This window comes from Mandrillus leucophaeus, unplaced genomic scaffold (assembly GCF_000951045.1).
Source record: "Mandrillus leucophaeus isolate KB7577 unplaced genomic scaffold, Mleu.le_1.0 Scaffold108, whole genome shotgun sequence".
Classification (NCBI taxonomy): Eukaryota; Metazoa; Chordata; class Mammalia; order Primates; family Cercopithecidae; genus Mandrillus; species Mandrillus leucophaeus.
In genome coordinates, this window is record NW_012098987.1 from 208,949 (window position 1) to 230,729 (window position 21,781).

Sequence of the window (21,781 nt, forward strand, 5' to 3'; positions counted from 1 at the left end):
CTCTGTATTTTAGCAGATTCCCCAAGGCTGAACCCTATAGAAAGAAACACCACTTTGTACCTTTTATCTCCCTGCCTGATAACCCCCATACCTGCATCACTGAACAGGGAGAAGAACTAGAATAGTTTCCTATTCCAAATTCCTAGTACCACAAATCTCAGCTCCAGAGGGCAGAGGGCGGGTGCTAACCTGAGGAGCATTTGGGAAGTCTTAGCCCACCTCAAGCATGCCCGTGTCTACCTGGCAGCATTGTCCCTGGAAAACGAGGGAATGGGCGGGGCTGATGAGGAATTTGTGCAGTATGGCCACTTGAAATACACTCGTGGAATACACTTGGAAAAAAGGTACCAAGGCTTATGTAAGAGAACTGCTGTAGATTCATAAGATGATAAGATTCCATTCAACAAACATTTATGACCTCTTTACTCTATATGCTAGGCACTGAGGTAAAGAGATGAGTACTGACAAACCCCTCCTCTCTGGGAGGTCACAATGAAAAGGACATAGAAGTAATGACAGTACACTGTGAAAAACTGTTTAGAATGGCACTCAAGTAGTAGCAGAGTGTCAGAGAAGACAAAAAAACCCTCCCACCAAATTTTAATTTCCCTTCCACTGACCTTATCACAATGTATTCTCACATCCCAAATGAAAACAGTTTATTACGATTGTCTGAAACATAATGGAATATGAAACATTATAGTATATAAAACGATTTACATAGACTATGTTGTATTATTGTTCTTTTCTGATTATAAAACAGCATAATACTTACTCATGTTGAAAATTTAAAGAGCTCAGAACTGCGTAATGAACAAAGAAGAATCCTAACCAGGTAACTATTGTAAATATTACGGGAAATAGACTTCCAGATAAATTTCTAGGTGTGAGCATGTGCGCGCGCACACACACACACACACACACACACTTTTTTGTTGTTGTTTTGTTTTTGAGGCAGGGTCTCACTCTATCAACCAGGCTGGAGTGCTGTGTTGCAATCATGGCTCACTACAGCCTCAGGGCTCAAGCCACCCGCTCACCTCAGCCTCCCGAGTAGCTGGGACTACTGTCATGCACCACCATGCCCGGCTTATTTATTTATCTATCTATTTATTTATTTTGTAGGAGTGGGAGAGATGGGATCTCCCTATGTTGCCCAGGCCAGTCTCAAACTCCTGGACTCAAGAGATTCTCCTGCCTCAGCCTCTGTAAGTGTTGGGATTGCAGGCCTGAGCCACTGTGCCCAGCCACACACTCTTTTTATAATAGGAATCACATTGCTGATAGGCAACCTGATATTTTCACTCAATAATGCTAACTCATTTTAAATACTGTATTTAATGGTGTAGTGAGCATCTGTTGTTTTTTGTTTACTTTATAGCCTCACCCTGATTCTTTCTGGCAAGTCATTCTACCCTTATGGTTCTTGAGTGAACCCTCAGTCATAGTTCTTACATCTTCCTCCTATGGCCTCGAGGGTAGGTGACTGACCCAACCTGGTTCAACTATGGTACAAGCGAGATAAGTGAACAAGAAAAGTTTACTACTTTCTCCTCCTACCCACTCTCAGATTTATTTCTGGCCCTTTTCACTCTGTAGGTGGCCTATATGATCTTGTCATTTGGGCCTACTTTCCCTATTCACATGCCCTTTTCTTTTCATTTCCATGCCTTCACTTTCCTTAAGTCTTGTTATTTGCTCATTTCCATTATTCTTTGTCATTTCAACTTTCCTGTGATGGTGACTTTCTAGATTTCACATTTATTTCTCCTTTCGTCTATATCAGCAGCCACCTCTAGTGCTGGCATCCTGTGTCGGTCTCTTTCACAGCAACAGATCCATTCCTATAACGCTGTAACTGCGAGGGCCTTGCCAGCTCAGGCTCTCTATTCTTAGCTCTTTTATGAACATCTCTTCTGTGAGACTACGCCTTTGTAATGAAAGTGTTGACTGGAGAATTGTACTGACAGTGTCATGATCCTCCAATGTGGGATAGCCATCAGCATTTGAAGGATATGCATTTGAAGACCAAAGGTAAACAGGAAACCCTCCATCCCTTCATTTATTTAAGCAGATGGATACCTAGACCCTGTAAGAAGGGCTGAGAAATCAAAGATGAGTGAAACAAGATCCTTTCCTTGAAAAATTCACAGTCTAGTGTGGTAGAAAGAAAGATACGTAAGCATATAATTACAGTGAGAGATATAATTTTATAAATATATATACAAAATGTTTTCTTAGAAAAATGTGCAACAACAGGACATGCCCCTGAAGTTTGCATTGGTTATCACTATCAGATATTTCCCCTTTTTTCTTATCTGTATTTTCAGAAGTTTTTCCTTCAATATGTATTTATCATTTTGGAACTAAGGAGAAACAAAGCATCTACACAAAGTAGCATGATGGGATATATGCCCAACTGGGAGTGTGCATGGTATCCTGAGGAAGCAATGATCTCATCTAGGAAGTCAAAGAAAACCTTGCAACATCTGCCTTTCCATTCTTACTCATATGGGTCTCTCACATGTCAACCAAATGCAAAGCATGACCTTTGGATCCTGGTCCAAGTAAACCAACTGTGAAAATATTTACAGTATGAGGCAAGTGGGGGAAATTTGAATCTGACTGGATATTTGATGATACTATGGTATTATTGTAATGAGGAGGAGGTATGTTAAAAGCATTGCAGTAATGTTAGAAAAAAAATCCTTATCTTTTACATAAATATACTGACATACTTTGACATACTTATGGATGAAATGATATGAAGTCCGGGGTTTTCTGTTTGTTTGTTTGTTTGTTTGATGGAGTCTCTCTCTGTTGCCAGACTGGAGTGCAGTGGTGCGATCTCGGCTCACTGCAATCTCCGCCTCCTGGGTTCAAGTGATTTTCCTGCCTCAGCTTCCCAAGTAGCTGAGACTGCAGGCGCCCGCCACCACACCCAGCTAATTTTTGTATTTTTAGTAGAGACGGGGTTTCACCATGTTGGCCAGGATGGTGTTGATCTCTTGACCTTGTGATGATGTCTGGGGTTTTAAATAAGTAAATAATTCACTGGGGGTATGAAGTAGATAGAAATATAGAATAAAAATAATGGTCAGAGTTAATGATAATTTAGGTTGGGTAGTGGATTCATGCATGCTTATTTCACTATTTCCTCTACTTTTGTGCTTGAAATTTTCTACAAAAATACAATAATAATTAATATATTTTTTCTGTAATAAATGAAAACATCCTACAAATGTCTGTATCTTCAAGACTTAGCCCAAAAATCATATTCTCCACTAGTGAATGAGCACACCACAATTGTTCCATTTGTGTGGACAAATGAACAAGCAGCATTGAGAAACTCACTGTGCATTGTACATTGTCAATTTAATAATTATCTGATCTGTGTCAATGCTATTTGTCTTGTAATTTCAACATATTGCACATACAAAAAGGACACTTAACACTCTTTTGTGTTTATTCATTCACTTATATTTAAATAAGAATAGTGTGTTGCATGTGAAACCTGTTCACCAACTAGTTGTTGTTATATTCACAATCCTTTCTCTCTACTAGGCTATAGTGATATAGCAGTGACTAGTGTCTTACTTGTCTTTGTACACCCAGCAACTATCTCAATACCTGGTACATTTTAGATGCTCAATAAACACCTGTTAAGCGAATTGATGAATAAATACAATTTAGGATTACTCCATTCACAGATCTATACCAAGTCCAGTGGGATCATCCGTAAGGCTGAGTAATGTAAACTAATTCATGCCTATGGTTTACTCAATGCTCCACCAATCATTTGATCAGAAACATAACATGATCCTAGATTTAGTGTCCATTTAACATAATCACTTTAAATCCAAATGGCAGAGAGAGATAAAATACCCTTTTTCTTTCAGGCAAGCAATGCAATGTACTCAACAGATATCCCTGACCTTCATTCCATCCTAAGTGTCTCCCAATTGCAAACATATATTGAGGAGACAAGTGAGTCAGAAATGGGACAAAGGACAAAGTGAAACTGAGGGATTAGGTCAGTGAGTCTCAGGATCAGTGAATGGCTATTTCAGATAACATTGGGTAATGTTTCGTAAAAGCTGAAAACATTTCATGACTTATTTTCTTAGGCTGTATCAAAATATTCTTGGTATCAAAATGACTAGTTCAAAACATGTACCCATTTGATCTTCATAATAAGAGTGTGAGGTAAACAGAGCCTGTCATTTCCATCTTAAAGAAAAGGAAACTAAGGAAATGTACCCTTCATTCAGCTGGGATTTAAAAATATGACTTAATTTTTTAATGCAGTATAATGGGATAATAATGCTATGTTATCACTGCCAAGAAAGAACTTTTTTGTTTTGAAGGAGCTGTTAGATTTAGAAGTACTCTTTAGATCCTGAAAGGAAGTATTTGAGTGACTTCCAAACTCAAAAACCTCCAGAGCGAGGGAGATTTGTTTGTCAGCTTGGTTGTTTGTTTGTTTTTAGGTACTTGAATAACTTCCTCCTTGAAAAGGAGGGTGCAGAAATCAAAGGCCTGATTGTGCTGAATCCTTCTCTTTGGTCATTATTCAGACTGGTTCCCAGCATGCCGCAGTCCAGAGGAAAAGGTCCAAGTTCTGTTTAAAAATCAGACTAAAGAGCTTACTCAGCACCCTGCTCACATTAATGTTGCTTGTTTTCATTATTTAAAGTCTTTTGATAGTTCCTTGTATGCAATAACCTTAGGCTTCTGGGAGTATTCTTAGAACATAGGAAGCACCTCCCTAACTTAGTAAAGATGAAAAATGCTTTTCATGACTATCCCCTCCCTTGAAGGACCCCTGAAACAGCCAGGTCTTTGGGCATAATTAAATTCTGGGCAAGATTTTACAGAAATGCAGCTTCTTTTTTTCTAATTTAGTTTTGTGGTGTGTGTGTAAAGTGGGGGAGGTTCCACTTGGTGGGGAAAGGAGAATTTGCCATTGCTGCTCATCTACTCAGGACTGATGGAGACATTCATTCTTAGGGGAATAGGCAAAAAATTGTTTTTGTTGTTGTTGTGTTTCAACATCAGAGAGTGAGAGTGTGTTGCAGCAATCTGACTATTTGGAAGACTGCTCCTTAAATTTCCCAATTCAAAAGACTCGGTAGAGCTGAGGGATGCTTGATACGTCAACACAGACCACAAAAGTCAGGACTTTTCTAAAGAGATTAGAATTATATCTACCTTTTGGGTACACGAGGTGAATGCAACGAAGGGATTCTGGAACAGATATCCCGAAAGAAGAATCTCAAAGCAGAATTCCTCGCACAAGGTTATCTAAATCTCCTTGACAGGTGTACACGCAAAGAAGGCATTTGGCCCTTGAGGTAACGTTTACTCGGGAGGTTAGGACAATTCTGTCACGCTTAGGGCAAGCCAGCTGACCCTGAGCCCAGGAGCACCCTAGGACTGCAGCACAGAAAATACGCCAGCTGGCCGGTCGCTCCTCCTTTGTTCCATTCCCGGGGGATTGGAGTAGCGTTGGAGTCACTGACGCCATCCCCTCCCGCCTCTGGCGTTCATGGAGCATGCGCTTCCTCCCTCACTTCCTCTCCAGGAGGGAGCGAGAGTAAAGCTACGCCCTGGCGCGGCCGTCTCCGCGTCACAGGAACTTCAGCACCCACGGGGCGGACAGCGCTCCCCTCCACCTGGAGACGTGACTCCCGCGTGCCCCAACCCTGCTAATCCACTGACCCCCGAGTGTCAGAGATCCCGCGGCCGCCCAGTCCCGGCCCCTCTCCCGCCCCACACCCGCCCTCCTGGCTCTTCCTGTTTTTACTCCTCCTTTTCATTCATAACAAAAGCTACAGCTCCAGGAGCCCAGCGCCGGGCTGTGACCCAAGCCGAGCGTGGAAGAATGGGGTTCCTCGGGACCGGCACTTGGATTCTGGTGTTAGCGCTCCCGATTCAAGCTTTCCCCAAACCTGGAGGCAGCCAAGGTATGTGAGCACTTTTCTTCTTCCTACCTTCCTTTTATTTCGCCACCAAAAGGTAAAGTTTGGTATAATAACATGAGCTGTAAATCACCCTGCCTCGTTTTCTGATCAAATCATATCCATGAATACGGACAGAGAAATCAGTTCGAATTCAGAGACAGAAGACAGATTTTTTTTCTTCACTTTTAAAATGATAGAGCAGTAATATGGATTGTTTTTAAAGATCTTATTTTGAAAAGGGAAGGGAATCTTTTTCACCTAAAGTGGCTCGGATTTTTTCCTAGTTGCCTTACAACCTTTCTCAGATAGTCTATTCATTATATAGGCAGTATATGATGAAAGAGCTTTCAGTGTGCCAATAATACCAATCCAAATTATGCTCTCTCTAGTTGAGAAGAGCTGGTAACCCTAGTGTTAGAACTGCATGTTAAATTTCTGGTCAGAAAAAAAAAAGTGTGATTCTGTCAGCTCAGGAGATACACCAAGATAATAAACAAGGTAATATTGATAATTACTGTTATTGTATAATCTTGATAATCTTTATTAGTATGTATTTGTTTCGTAGTCATCCAAAAATTATTTCTCCTAATGTTTGTTTTTCCTTTTTATAAAGATTTTATTTAATAAGAGGCATATTTTGTCTTTCAATGCACAATTAAATTTATATTCACGTGTGTTTATTCTAGACAAATCTCTACATAATAGAGAATTAAGTGCAGAAAGACCTTTGAATGAACAGGTAGGTCAAAAGTAACATTATGAATGCTATTTCATTTTGATTTAGTTATCATTATTTAATGTAATTATGCTGTGGCATTTTGGTCATTTTGAATTTACAAACATCAGGAACTTAATAGTTAATTGACAGCAATTAGGATGGGAAATCTAGTTTTGGTAAATTCTGTGCCCTAGCAGTTATTTATATTGAGTTCTGTATATTGAATACATAGAGTAGCTATATAATAACCCAGTAAGCTCAGCATCACATACACTCTGTTGTAAGATTGCCTAATTTACCAGAGATTTCTCTTTCACCAATATTATAGGAGAAAGGAATTAACACTTACTGAGCATCTGCCCTTAATTTTATCTCATTTAATAATTATAACTGTGCTCTGAAATAGGAATTATCCACATTTTACAAACAAGAAAATTAAATCCCATGGAGATTAAATCATTTGGCTCTCATACTTGGTAAGTGGTGGAGCAATGATTTTAAACCAGGTCTATCTCCTGTTTGTTCACAGATTGCTGAAGCAGAAGCAGACAAGATTAAAAAAACATATCCTCTAGGTAAAAAGAAATCATGTTGATGTTAATTTAAATAATGTAGGCTATGAGAATCTGAACTAAAATGGCTGTGTTGGTTTGGGGCTTTTCTTCCAGAAAACAAGCCAGGTCAGAGCAACTATTCTTTTGTTGATAACTTGAACCTGCTAAAGGCAATAACAGAAAAGGAAAAAATGGAGAAAGAAAGACAATCTATAAGAAGCACCCCACTTGATAATAAGTTGAATGTGGAAGATGTTGATTCAACCAAGAATCGAAAACTGATAGATGATTACGATTCTACTAAGAGTGGATTGGATCATAAATTTCAAGGTAAATGAGAAAAAAGAACTTTTTGTTAACGTGGAGTTCCCTATAGTGGGTTAAGAGAAAGTCCAATATTTTAAAAATATCTTTTAAACATTCATAATCCTTTATTAGTCAAGTCGAAAATTGAGATAAAGCATCTATTTACAATAATGTGTAAAGCCCCAGCTCCACAGAGCGCCAAATTTTATTTTCCCTTTAAAAATTCCTTTAGCGATGCTCTGAAAACATTTTTAATCTAGTATTTGTATTTTATGTTATTAAATTCATTTGAACATTCAAATTTACTTTAAAAATTAGTACACACAAAATATCATAATTTTCAAATAATTAGATCAATAAAGTAGCCTCCCACCCTACACAAAAAAGGTGAAATATCCACTATTTCCTTTTCAATGTTTTCTCCTAGTCATATCCTTTCTCCGTAGGTCATCCTAACCTGTACATGGCTTCAATTACATCTATATCCTGATATCCTGTATCACTAGGCTAGGCTTCTCTTAGCTATATACTTATTTATCTGTTTACCTATTTACAGTTTCCCTTGGCAGTCTCAGAAGCACCTCAAATTTAGCATGCCCATGATTAAATTCATAATCCGTGTCCACCTCACAACCTAGCTCTCTTAGAGTACTGTTTCTTTAGGAAAGACACTACTATCCATTCAGTTTTTTAAAGACAGAAATCTAGGATCAAACTACTTATCTTTTCCGTCACCTTTCAAATTCTAATCTGCCAAAACTTACTAATTTTATGTCTTATACATCTCTCAATTGTTTTTCTCTATACTTGTGCAAACTCCAATCCTTGTCCAAGTTCCAATTATGTCTCATGTAAACTATTGCAAAATCTACAGTTCTCCCAGCAACCACTCTGCCTCTCCCCAACTCATTCTTCATTTGGCAACCAATGTGATAAGTTTCCTGACTTGAAGTCAGGAGTTCAAGACCAACCTGGCCAACATGGTGTAACCCCGTCTCTACTAAAAATACAAAAATTAGCCGGGAGTGGTGGTGGGTACCTGTAGTCCCAGCTCCTCGGGAAGCTGAGGCAGGAGAATCACTTGAACCCAGGAGACAAAGGCCGCAGTGAGCCAAGACCACGCCACTGCACTCCAGCCTGAGCGACAGAGCCAGACTCCGTCTCAAGCAAACAAACAAAACAGGAAAACCAAAGTCCTTAATGAAGCTTGCATAGTCCTGCATGGACTGCTTCCTGACTACATTTCTAGGTTCATCCAGCACACATAACCTGATAGAAACCTTGTCCTTGCCCTTCATGGCACTTCATAAAGTTTGTAATCTTACCTTCATAAGTGTGACTATCTATGATTAATGCCTTTCTCCAAACTAAACTGAAAACTTCATAAGAATAGAGACATTGTAACCCCAGTGCCTGGAAGCCCATGAATTTATTGAATAAATTTATGAAAGAATGAATGAACAAATGAAATAACAGATGAGAGAATAAATGAACTGCCATACCTAGGCATTAAGGAGGAAAGTATGTTTTTCATTTTGAGAACCAGTGCTTAGGAGTAAGTACAGGTTTCTTCCCTGTCCTTATTCTGTTCCATGGCTACAGGAGATTTATGCTGATTATCTCTGCCAGAAAACAACTGATGATTAAATATATGACTTTTATATGATGATTAAATAATGGACTTTCATAGGACATAATGACCTAGGAGTATTCCAAAGTGTCTTGTGTACCTATGAAGTGGAACGGAGGCAATGGGTATATATTTTGACATATATCGTATGCCATGCTACTTAGGGAAATGTACTTTTTAAAATCTTGAATTCAACTTTTTTACCTAAAATATTGGGACTACAAATAGACACTGATTATAACTGCAGACAAAACAGATTCAACCACTGCAACCGAAGTGATCATTTGATTTAACAGAATAATCTAATACTGAGTTGGCTGGATTGGTCAAACTGGTTGTACATGCAGGCAGACATAGATCTGTTTTTGATCTGACTGCTAACTTGAGCAACTAATTTTTTAACTGTTCAACAGTTTATTACCATCCCAAATATGTTTGGAACTACCAAGTGCTAGTCCTAATGACTTCAGGTTTACTGTAGCAGGTATTAACTCCACTCGAGATCACAGAGAAGACTGGCCAGGGTTCTTGGAGACAATGATTTGTGAGTAAGCGTCTGGTCTCCCCTTGTGCTCTGGAAATCCTGAAACCAGAGGGTTTTGGCCACCAAGTTGAATAGAGCCTCAGATGCATGTAGACTTCATCCCAGAGGGGAAGGTAAAGGAAGCTAACTTCTGCTGGATGTGTTCCCAGACCTACTCTTGCCTTTGGGAAGCTTCCAAACAGGTTTGTGCCACAGGACCCATCAATTCTCCTTTTCACTGTTTTCTATAGTATGCACAATTTAGGATCTCTCCAAATGTCTCTTATAAAGCAGTGCTTTGGGCCTCCTGTATGCATTCAAATATTTATTGAGCAATTGCTACGTACTGGACTATGAGCTAGACAATAAACCCTGTGTAGTCAGGGAGCATGCCTAACTTTTACATCACTCTATTTCCAGTGTCTGACACATAGTAAGGCTTCAATTAAAATATATTGAACAAATGAATGTCAAGTGCTATATTAGATGCTAGGGATTCAAAACATAACTAGGCAGATGATGACTTGGGACATGACCCTTTGACATTCACTTAGAATGTTGTGGCTACTTAACAAAAGTTATGTGTTAAATCCATGTTTGGCTCCCCTCTGGGAGTCTATACATGGAGGGTGAAATACCCCTTCATGAGCAGGAGGGAAGCCATTCTGAGTCATATTAGCCATTTTAGAAGAGTGAAGGAAATCAGGGAAAGGTGAGGAGCAATGGTCACACGTTCCACTGTTTACCCCATCCAGCAAAGCGCTGCTAGGGGAGACCTAGTTCCTGGCTCAAGAGAGTACAGCGGTGTAGCAGAGCAAAGTCTCTTCAGTGGGTTACTAACATCCTCCCTGTTGTGAAGTAAATGGACTGAAAAACAGTCATCTCAGTTATTTTCCAGGTTTAGCAGGCAACCAATATTCCTCCTTTTACGGATCCTGAGGGATAAGTGGGAAGGGAAATAAATTCTTCCACCTCTGCATAGACTGGGGCAGTTTCTGCTCTGTGTATTCCCGAGAGCCTGACTTGCAACCCACAAATGGAAAAATCAGACACATAACAGTGAGTCTCTGCTCCTGAAAAATAGATGATGAATCAAATTTTCAGTCAGCCAGGAGGAGAACTGATTTTATGTTTGTTGTTTGTTTGTTTGTTTTGTTTTTCTTAGGGGCTTTTCTGCTTTTTTGTCTGTCTGGTACTCAGCTCGAAGGGCTCATGGCTCATGGGCTGGCCAACAGCTCGGCAATTTTGTACTGACAGAGAACTTCCAGTCCTCCATGTATACTTACTCCTACTCATTTTCCTAAGCTTCTTTCCAAACAAGAAGAAGATATTCTGCCTGAGGCAGCATATACCTCTATTTTCATAGAGTCTGAAAGAAAAGCCAATGGAGATATTCCCTGTCCAAATCCCCAAAACCCATGGAAGAAAAGAGCAGAATCAGAAGAGACATACTAGGTTCTTCTTTCTTTGAGTGAGTGTGATGAGGATTGTCTGGGCATAATCTGGCCAGAGATTCAATTTCCATTTTCTCTAGAAGATAATTGCAGTTCCTTTATTTCAAAATACAAATATATCGTGCATAATAACAATAATACATTAGCTTTCATATATTAAGTTGGTGCAAAAGTAATCGCGGTTTTTGCCATTAAAAAGTAATGCCATTAAAAGTAATGGCAAAAACCGCGATTACTTTTGCATCGACCTTAAGTACTTTTCAATCTAAAAGGTACTTTTACATTTTATTTCATCTGATCTTCACAACAATCCCATGAAATAGATACCTTATTAGACTCCTTTACAGTGATCCAAGGATATAGCTAACCAGAGATATCACTGGGGCTAAAATTCTGATCTTTCCAGTGTTCCCGGAGGAAACAGGGAGAATTAAGAGTCTTGTAAATTTGATCCATTCAATGTGGTATAGATTGGAGATGACTAATAATTGATTCCTGGAAGATCTCCATGGATGTGCTACAATGCTTCATTGCCACTAGCCCTTTCCCTCAGGATGGGCCCTTACTTTGGTCTGAAGTCGTATTGCCAAATGTATTTCTAGGAAAGCCAAGGGTACATATTAGCATGCTTCTCTGCAAAGATTTACATATTGCTTTGTGCAGATCTGTTGCCACATTTCAAAAGTTTGAATTCCAGGCACATAAAGTAAGTTCCCTGTTCTCTAAGAATGAGTCTTGTTACCTTAAGCTGCCTTTTTTACATAAAGACACTCTGATACAGGTTCTGTTAGAAGTAAATATTTATTTTAGGTGAGTCATAAAATCTTCAGTACACACTCTCTGATTCTGGGTGTGAGGTAGAGGTCCCTGCCCCTACCCCAGGAATTTGCCTGCAAACGTAGTACATGTGGGGATATTACCAAACACTCTATTCCCTGTATGGAACTGAAATATCAAATCATACAATATATAGAAGGGTACATTGAATAATATGACATGCTATATAAATATGGCATACTATGTTAATAAAAGGTACAATATGGTTTGTATTGTTTGTGATAACAATAAATGGAGAGGGCTTTTGTGTTGCCTTTAGCTCTTCCTTCCTCTTATAGTCACCTAAGAAAGTTCCAGAATGTCCATTATCATACTAAGTTTTTAACATGAAGATCAATTTTATTTCAAACTAAGGGTTTCTGTGGACCAAGAACCACCATAAATACATCTCAAACATATCTGAGTGTACAAAAGTGAAGTACAGATTATAAGTATAATATGATGCATGAAACAGATCTCTGATCACTATGGTGTGAAGTTGTGGTCGTTCTGTCTAGATGATCCAGATGGTCTTCATCAACTAGACGGGACTCCTTTAACTGCCGAAGACATTGTCCATAAAATCGCTACCAGGATTTATGAAGAAAATGACAGAGCAGTGTTTGACAAGATTGTTTCTAAACTACTGAATCTTGGCCTTGTAAGTCATGTGCATGGAAATAAACCAAATTCCTAGTGCAGTTTAGAGTATGCCAAGAAGCCAAGTCACTTGTCTCAAGTAGCCAAGTGTTTATCATGTGTCTTCCTTTTACTAGGACCCGTAGGTTTTAAGAAAAAGTAAAGCACCATTCTTTTTTTCTGGGAGTTTATCATCCATCAGAAGAACTAGGCAAGTAGAACTAGACACATGCCCCAAATGCCAGCTGCTTAAAAACCATAAGAGCCAGAGAATAGCTTATATCCAACTGGAGTAAGGACAGGCTTCAGAGGAGAGGCGCATGAAGGAAGCTTAGAGGGATGGTTAGGATATGACCAGCAGAGGTAAAAGACATGTATGTGACAAAAAAGAAATAACATGAGCAAAAGCATGTGATCTATATTTTAGAAACTCCAGGTGATCTCATTTGAATCCACCTCAGCTTGGCTCCTCTCCCCTGACCTGGCCCTGGCAGGCTTTATTAAGATGCTAATGCTGTGGGATGTCAAAGGTTATCTGACTATGACCTAAAGCTGTGGTGGAGCAATGCTCCGGGTGTTTCTCAAAATATGTGGTCCATGGGTTTCAAGAGATAGGACTAACAGCTTGCATGGTGGGCCCAAATATACTTCTTCCAGGAGTGCCGAGCAATCCCTATAACAGCTAGTATGTGGTGCAGGCATAAGTGAGGGCTGTCTGAAAGATGGTTCAGAAGAGTCCTCTTTAAAAAATATATGTTTGACTACAGTTTAGTCCGCATTTCTTTTTAAATCACAGGACTGGGAATATAGCAGTTATATATGTTTTACCTTTTTATGACAGATCACAGAAAGCCAAGCACATACACTGGAAGATGAAGTAGCGGAGGTTTTACAAAAATTAATCTCAAAGGAAGCCAATAATTATGAGGAAGATCTCAATAAGCCAACTAGCAGGACTGAGAATCAGGCTGGAAAAATACCAGAGAAAGTGGTATGTATGAGTGTATACGTATCTGCATGGATGGATGGGTGTGTGTGTGTGTGTGTGTACTTCTATCTGTATAATAATTAGTGCCTTACTTGATACCAAGGAAGATTTGAGGTATGTGGCATTTTTAGCCCATTTATAGTCAGGTCAGTCATGTTGGCTCAAACCTATAATCCCAGCGCTTTGGGAGGCTGAGGCGGGAGTTGAGACCAGGAGTTCAAGACTAGTCCTGGTAACATAGTGAGACCCCCCATCTCTACAAATAAAAATAATTAGCTGGGTGTGGTGGCACAAGCTTATAGTCTCAGCTACTCAGGAGGCTGAGAGAGGAAGATCGCCTGAGGCCAGGTGTTTGAGGTTGCAGTGAACTATGATGGCACCACTACATACCAGTCTGGGTGACAGAGTGAGACCCTGTCTCAAAAAATAAATTAATTAATTAATTTTAAAATATGTATATGCATAAAATACCAAAAAGTTAAAAATATAAACGATCTCCACTTTGAAAATAATGTAAAGATTATGTTCTAGTCTATTATTTGGTAAAGATTACATCTTATACCCCACAGTAAAATAATACATAATAATATGTGAAGTAACAATATCACATAATAACAACTATATGTACAGTCCCAGTGAACTGCAACCAAACATCTCACAGTTCCTTTGGTATCCAACATCTGTTCACAGCAGATGTCATCATCTGTGCCCAATCCCCCCACAAAGAAGTGGGTTGACTAGATCATCTGCTCCACCAGCTTTTGTGTTCCCCAGAGCCAGCTGCCTAATGCTGCCTCTCTGTTCTTGGCAGTGCTCTTCCACCTGCTCCTTCCCCTTTTCATTGGTTTAGATGCCTATTTACCCAGGCTAATTTCATCCTTCCTTCCCTTTATTGGACTCCTTGCCTCTTCATTTTTTCCTTGACACCAACCAAGCTGCTGAGATCTTTCTCCCCACCTTGAATTCTCTTTAAAACTTTAGATGAAACTGACCATAGGGGGATATCAAATTCCTCATCTGTCCTTTGGTTTTCTTCTGTAAAGAACCCACACTCATGGCTCCTCATCTCCTCCAACATCTTATCTCAAATACAAAGACTATAGAGGCTGATAATTCTGTTTTAGAGAGGCTAGAAAATAGAAATTGGGTCTGGATTTTTTTTTTTTTTTTTACTGGGTAGCCTAAAAACTTTCCTCTGCTCTCCTTACTTCCAATCCTCAACAGCTGCCATCTTTTAAAGCAGCTTTTGAAGATTCACCCACTCAAAAAAAAAAAAAAAAGTTCTAGATTTATCAAAAAAAAAAAAACCCTTATGACTTTCACCCAGGCTTACCAGTCTGAGCTAAAACTAACAACTAACATAGCTATTTCCATAATTCTTCACTCCCATTACATAATCCTATTCACCCATCTCTAAAATGTTCACATGCTTGACCTGTGTACTCATGTTACCTGAATGCATCAATGAAAATTAAATACAAATGAAATATTCTTTCAACAAATATTTGTTGAATACCAACTCTGTACCAAGCACTGGAAATACCATGCCCATTTAAAAAGACATAATCCCTTAATCATGAAGCTCAAAGTCTAGTGGAAGAGGTAGATTGTGTTTAAATCATCATGTATTTTCATTACAATTGCATTAAGTGCTCTGAGGAAAGAAACATGGTTCTGTGAGACCTCAGAAAAGGAACCTGACCTGGACTTAGGCTCAGGTAACGCTTCCCTAAGGAAGTAACTTGAACTGAGAACCGAAGGTCAAATAGGAGTTAACTTGTGAACATGAGAGGCAGCACACAGAGAAGGATGTGTGGAGTATCCAAGCAACTGAAACAAGCACAGTGTTGCTGGCACAGAAAGAAAGAGCAAAAAAAGAAGAGACTGGGAAGGTGGACCCGGGCCAGACCATGCAGTGCCTTATGAGCCATGGATGGACTCTGATCTTTATTGTAAGAACCATGAGAATTTTGTGGTCCCCTGAAGAATTTTAAGCAAAGGAGTTACATGATCAGACTGTTAAAAAGAGAACTCTGGCTACAATGTGGAAACGCAGTGTTGGGCACAGATTTGGGGAGAGTGGTGTTGCAGCTAGCAGGTGAGAAACGAAGGCTGCTTGGACTAGAGTGGCATAGTGGAGAGAGAAACGTGCAAATTTGGGATAAATTTTGAAAGCGGGGCCAACAAGGCTACTGATTGATTGGATGGGAGAAAAGGAAGAAGAGGCAAGAAAGGCTCTTAAATTTCTATCTAGTTCACTGAACACAGAATGAATCATTTACTAAGATGGGAGCCATGGAACAAATATCAGGTCTGAGAGAAAGGATTTTGTACACTCATCCAGACAGCACTTAAATTTTACTCAGAAATTCCCAAGTATGACTGCCCTGCTAGGGATAGACATTCTAACAGGCTTTCCTGTATCCTGACACCAGCCCTCTTGGTGGATTCTGTGAACTCAAAGTTTCCCTCTTCATTAAAAGGCAGTTTTTCGAGGAAAGACTCATGAGAATTTATGGAGGTAAACATGGTCAGAGAAGGAGCCCAGAAATTCCCCTTTTTCCCCTGAGCAGGAGCCAGGTTCTTCAGGGGATTTCCCTTGAGGTAGAGCTCCTTTCCCTAAGCTTCAATGACCTTTTCAAATGACAAGAGCACACATGTCTAGAAATGGGTTTGAACCTGCAGGAGCTTGCAAAGGTGGGGGAATTCTTTCTCTTCACATTTAAGGGCATCACAAAGGAAGGAATCAAGCTGAAGTTTCACTAGTTCTAACAAAATGTTTATTTTTTATTGATTTTTCCCCACTGCAGACTCCAATGGCAGCAATTCAAGATGGTCTTACTAAGGGAGAAAACGATGAAACAGTATCTAACACCTTAACCTTGACAAATGGCTTGGAAAGGAGAACCAAAACCTACAGTGAAGACAACTTTGAGGAACTCCAATATTTCCCAAATTTCTATGCATTACTGAAAAGTATTGATTCAGGTAACCACTGTGTAGTTGTGATTATGTGGAACAGAAAGAGGAATTCCAGGAAATGTGTGGGTGGGTTTTTTTCTTCCTGTTTCCAGTTTCCAAATATAATCTTCAATGACATACACTGTGGGCTTGGGGAAAACGGTTCACATCAATTTCTTTTTTCCAAAGGAGCATACCAGTTATGAAAATATTTAGGAAAGGATAATCAGGAAAGGTGATGTTTCTGGATAATTTAATCTTCTTGTTAACAGAAGGTTCATTTATTTGTTCAGCAAACAAATACTGGACACGTGTTATGTACAAGGTACCGGAAAAGACCTAGCACCAAGATGGATATGAACCAGGCAGTGTCCCTGCCCTTACCCAGTTCAACCTCAACTCTTACTGCAACGCTTTTTTTCTCAGCTTGATTGAGGTATAACTGGCAAACAAACATCGTATATATTTAAGGTGTACAATTTGATGTTTTGGTGCATTTATACATTGTGAAATGATTATCACAATGAATCTAACTAGTGTATCTATCACCTCACAGTTAACATTTTTTCTTTTTTTTCTTTTATTCTTTTTGTGTGTGTGATGAGAACACTTAAGACCTACCCTCTTAGCTAATTTCAAGTACACAGTACAATACTGTTAACTATCACCACCATGCTGTACGTTCTCCAGAATGTATTCATCTTGCATAACTGAAACTTTGTACCCTTTGACCCCAACACCTCCCCATTTTCCCTCCCCTTAGCCCTTGGAAACTACCATTCTACTCTCTTCTTCTATGAGTTTGACTATTTGAGATTCTACATATAAGTGAGATCCTACGGTATTTGTCTTTCTTTGCCTGACTTTTTTTTAGTAGCATACATGTTGTCACACACACAAACACAAAAGTAGGAAGGAAATCCTGCCATTTGCAACATATCTTTCTTTAAAAGGCTTTGCTCACTTTCCTTAATGGAAACAATGTATGAAACCTAATTCAAAAGATTATTCAAGACTTCTTCGTGAACAGTTTCAGCTTCAGCCTTTATGAACATTTTCACTTCAGAGTTAAAATGGAGAACGTTAGACTGAAGAAATCCAGGAGCCTAAGACACACTTGGGAAATCATTTGTTTTTGTTTTTGTTTTTTTAAAGCAAAGTCATTCATGCTGATCTCTTTGCTCCTAGGTGCACTGAGTTAACTGAGGATTCAGTCCATGTTTATTTTGGTTAATCTGCAAGGAGGATAATAATGTGCAATGTTTCTGTTGTTATTGTTCAAACAGATGCTCTGGACTGCCTTCATGCCTTTTCCTTTCCCTGTTCAAGGATTCAGCCCCAGATTGAACATTTATATAAAGACATCTATAACTGTAATCTATTTCTCCCAAGAAGTGACCTTAAAATAAGCTTTCATTTCTGGAGAACATCCTTTGTGCTTCAATTCCAGACATTGGCCAGATGGCACTGGCCACTCTGCTGGCTCTGCAGGGCTTGTACATCTTGAGGGTCCATTCTGAGCCATCTTGCCCCATTGGTTGGCAGATGCCCAACTCAGAACCTCTGTCATCCTGGTGAGTCACTTCTCATCAGTGAAGAGCACCAGCGTGATGCCAAATACTTCTACGGATGTGCCCTTGAGCAAATAATGTGATAGCCGAAGTTACTATTTATCAGTTCTTTTCCAAGATCTCTTCCCCTGCCTCTTCTTCCATTTTTCCTCCCACCCAACCCATGACTTTGATGGCATCTTTAAAAATGCTACTGTATAAAATGTTCCTTATTTGTTTTTATCATTCCATTTTCCTCACCTCATTTCTTATTGCCTTTATTTTCCCATAATTTTAATTTAAATATTTATACTGAGTTCTTTGCTAGCATCTGTCTTTCTTGCCCAGGATCTCAACAAATTAAGAATGAATAAAGCAGGCAGGAAACCAAAATATCATCTCTGTTGCTGATAAACACGGGGCTGCAGAACGTAGCTTCATGTGAGAGCCAACTGTGGCCTTGTTTGCTCCCTACTCCTCTGTCTAGATCAACAGCCAGTCTCAGGGATGGTTTGGGTCTGCAGAACGGGCTCGTTTCTCAGGTTCTTGCCTTGCACTGTTCCAAGCAAGTGGAAAAAAAGAAAGATTCCAAATCCCCACCAGCTGAGAAACATAGGCTAATGGCTGTTGCTTACCAACCATATCTGTGGGGGAGGATGCAGAGGAAGGGGGAAAGGCTAGGAGTATTTAGAGAAAATCTTTCAGTGGAAGCTCAAAGAATAGGGAAAATGGGCTCCCCTCTAGCATCTTAGTTTTTCTTTTCTTCAAAAATGGAAACTGATGTTTTTTTCTGATTTTAGAATTAATATTTTTTTCTCAGCTATTATGGCATCATTATCCATTTTGTTCCATCAAGATGCAGAACAGAATGTCAAATACAAAGGATTCCCAAGAGGCCGGGCACAGTGGCTCATGCCTGTAATCCCCACAATTTGGGAGTCCGTGGCTGGCGGATCGCCTGAGGTCAGGAGATTGAGACCATCCTGGCCAACATAGTGAAACCCCATCTCTACTAAAAATACAAAAATTAGTCAGGCATGGTGGCACACGCCTATAATCCCAGCTACTCGGGAGGCTGAGGTAGGAGAATCTCCTGAACCCAGGAGGCAGAGATTGCAGTGAGCCAAGATGGTGCCACTGCACTCCAGCCTGGGTGACAGAGTGAGACTCCACCTAAAAAAAAAAAAAAAAAAGAAAAGGAAAGGAAAAAGGGTTCCCAAGAAACTGCTAGTAATAGTTACTTAAAGAGAGTTAGAGGGGATGAGGAAGAGAATATTACTTTCCATTTTTATTTACTTTTGAGCAGTTGAAATATTTTTACTATATGTATATATTCTTCCAAATGAAACAAAGATTAAAAAGTAACATCTTGTTCAAAAATCAATTTTGCATTTATAAACTAAAACTATGTATGTTCTTATTTTCAATTAAGAAAATTAAGCTTCATTAATGAATAAAGATTGTTCTTGCCCTCAAAGACTTACCACCTGAGTAGAGAAAAGTTGTTGGCTTGCCAGTCTTCTACCCTTCCTTTTGAGTTCATGTTATCTCGGGTTGAAAACTGTGTCTTTATCATCTACTCTATCAGCAAAATATTTTAAATGAAATTAAACTCTTTTGGAGAAGTTATAATTGCCTATTTCTGAAAAAAGTTCAGTATAGCTGTATCTATCTTACCCTATATTTCCAATCAAGCTTAGATTTTTTTTGTAAGTTAAATATATATAGTTTTATCTATAAATATAGAAAAAAAATTTCAGTAAAATACTATAATTAGTGCTGAGTGTGGTGGTGTTTACCTATAGTTCCAACTTCATGGAAGGATCTCTTAAATCCAGGAGTTTAGTCTGAGACTGTAATGAGCCATGATAAGACCTGCAAATAGCACTGCATTCCAGCCTGGGCCACACACTGAGACCTCATCTTTGAAAAAAAAAAAAAAAAACCCAAACAAACAAACAAAAAGATGCTGTACTTTATAAATTGACATTGAAAGAGGAAGCTATCCCCCACTAGTTTTAAGTTATTTTGTTCTTTCATATAGAAAAAGAAGCAAAAGAGAAAGAAACACTGATTACTATCATGAAAACATTGATTGACTTTGTGAAGATGATGGTGAAATATGGAACAATATCTCCAGAAGAAGGTGTTTCCTACCTTGGTGAGATCCTACGTGGTTTGTTTCTACTGTGGTGGTTTTCATTGTTCAAAGTAAATTAGGGACTTGGCAATAATGACCTCATTAATTTGATAATTTATGCCAAAGCTTGCCAGATCACCTGGGTAGCAAGAATCGACCAGTTTGATAATATATGCAAATAAAATTAACCAGCTTTCAACTTTTTATCTTTATAGAACCAGCTTGAGTACAAATATTTCACATTTATTAATTGTCTCATTAGCATTTTCTAATAATCTTATGGAGACAATTTTATAAAAATTTGACTCCACCAGGCGCGGTGGCTCATGCCTGTAATCCCAGTACTTTGGGAGGCTGAGGCAGGCTCATCACCTGAGGCCAAGAGTTCGAGACCAGCTTAGCCAACATGGTGAAATGCCATCTCTACAAAAAATACAGAAATTAGCTGTGTGTGGTGGTGCACCCCTGTAGTTCCAGCTACTCAGGAGGCTGAAGCGTGAGAATCGCTTTGGGCCCAGGAGGCTGAGGTTGCAGTGAGTCGAGATAGCACCACTGCACTCCAGCCTGGGCCACAGAGAAAGACCCTGTCTCAAATAAATAAATAGGAAATAAAATAAAAAGGAAAGAAAAGAGGTTTAATTGGCTCACGGTTCTTCAGGCTGTACAGAAAGCATGATACCAGCATCTGCTCAGTGAAGCAACTACTCATGGCAGAAGGTAAAGTGGGAGCAGGCATGTCACAGCGTGAAAGCAAAGGCAAGGGTAGGGGAGGTGCCACACACTTTTAAACAATCAGATCTCGTGAGAATTCACTCACTATCCGAGCACAGCACCAAGAAGATGGTGCCATTAATGAGAAATTGCCCCCATGAACCAATCACCTCCCACCAGGCCCCAGCTCCGACACTGGGGACTGTATTTCAACATTAGTGTGGGGGGAACAAATATCAAAACTATATCAGATAGGGTTATCCAGAATTACTCTGGATGAACCTCATTTTTTTTCTAAATGAAAGTAGTTTTACTGGATTTTTCCTTGACTGTGAAAGAGCATGTTTATTTTCAAAAGTCATCCAATGCAAAAAGTACTAAAAAGAAAGTGAAAATCACTCACAACATCAACACTCTGGTAACATCTTGGTTTATATTTTTCCAAATGTTATTCTGTGTGTGTGTGTGTGTGTGTGTACCTATGTCATTTCTTTCTCTTATACAACAAAAAATAAGCTCATATTACACATAGTGCTTTGGGGCCTACTTTATTTTTTTAACAGTAGATCAAAGACATTGTTTTCATATCAACAACTGTTTCATATCAATACCCTGTGAGTCAGAAATTCCACACTTAGTCAATTATCCTGTGGAAATAAATCAGAAATGCCTCAAAGGCTTATGTGCAAGGCAGATATTCCCACTGTCACTTATAACTGTGCTGCCCAATATGGTAACCACTAACCACAAGTTCCTATTTAAATTAAGAGTAACTGAAACAGAATTTAAAATCTAGTTTCTCAGTTGCACTAGGCCCACTTCAAGTGC

The 21,781-nt window shown here is 39.2% G+C and overlaps 1 protein-coding gene across 2 annotated transcripts in view; it reads left to right on the top strand.

Moving 5' to 3' along the window:
• Positions 1-5,480: 5,480 nt before the first annotated feature.
• Positions 5,481-21,781, top strand: part of SCG3 (secretogranin III) — a 39,409-nt gene continuing 23,108 nt past the window's right edge. Inside the window, exons 1-8 of one of the 2 annotated variants that reach the window (XM_011986163.1) lie at positions 5,481-5,966; positions 6,650-6,702; positions 7,211-7,256; positions 7,350-7,565; positions 12,483-12,625; positions 13,445-13,594; positions 16,402-16,579; positions 20,147-20,263. In XM_011986163.1, the coding sequence (XP_011841553.1) occupies positions 5,549-5,966; positions 6,650-6,702; positions 7,211-7,256; positions 7,350-7,565; positions 12,483-12,625; positions 13,445-13,594; positions 16,402-16,579; positions 20,147-20,263 (1,321 nt within the window). In that variant the 5' untranslated portion in view covers positions 5,481-5,548. The remainder of the gene's footprint in view (positions 5,967-6,649; positions 6,703-7,210; positions 7,257-7,349; positions 7,566-12,482; positions 12,626-13,444; positions 13,595-16,401; positions 16,580-20,146; positions 20,264-21,781) is intronic. The other variant, XM_011986169.1, reaches the window with a different exon arrangement.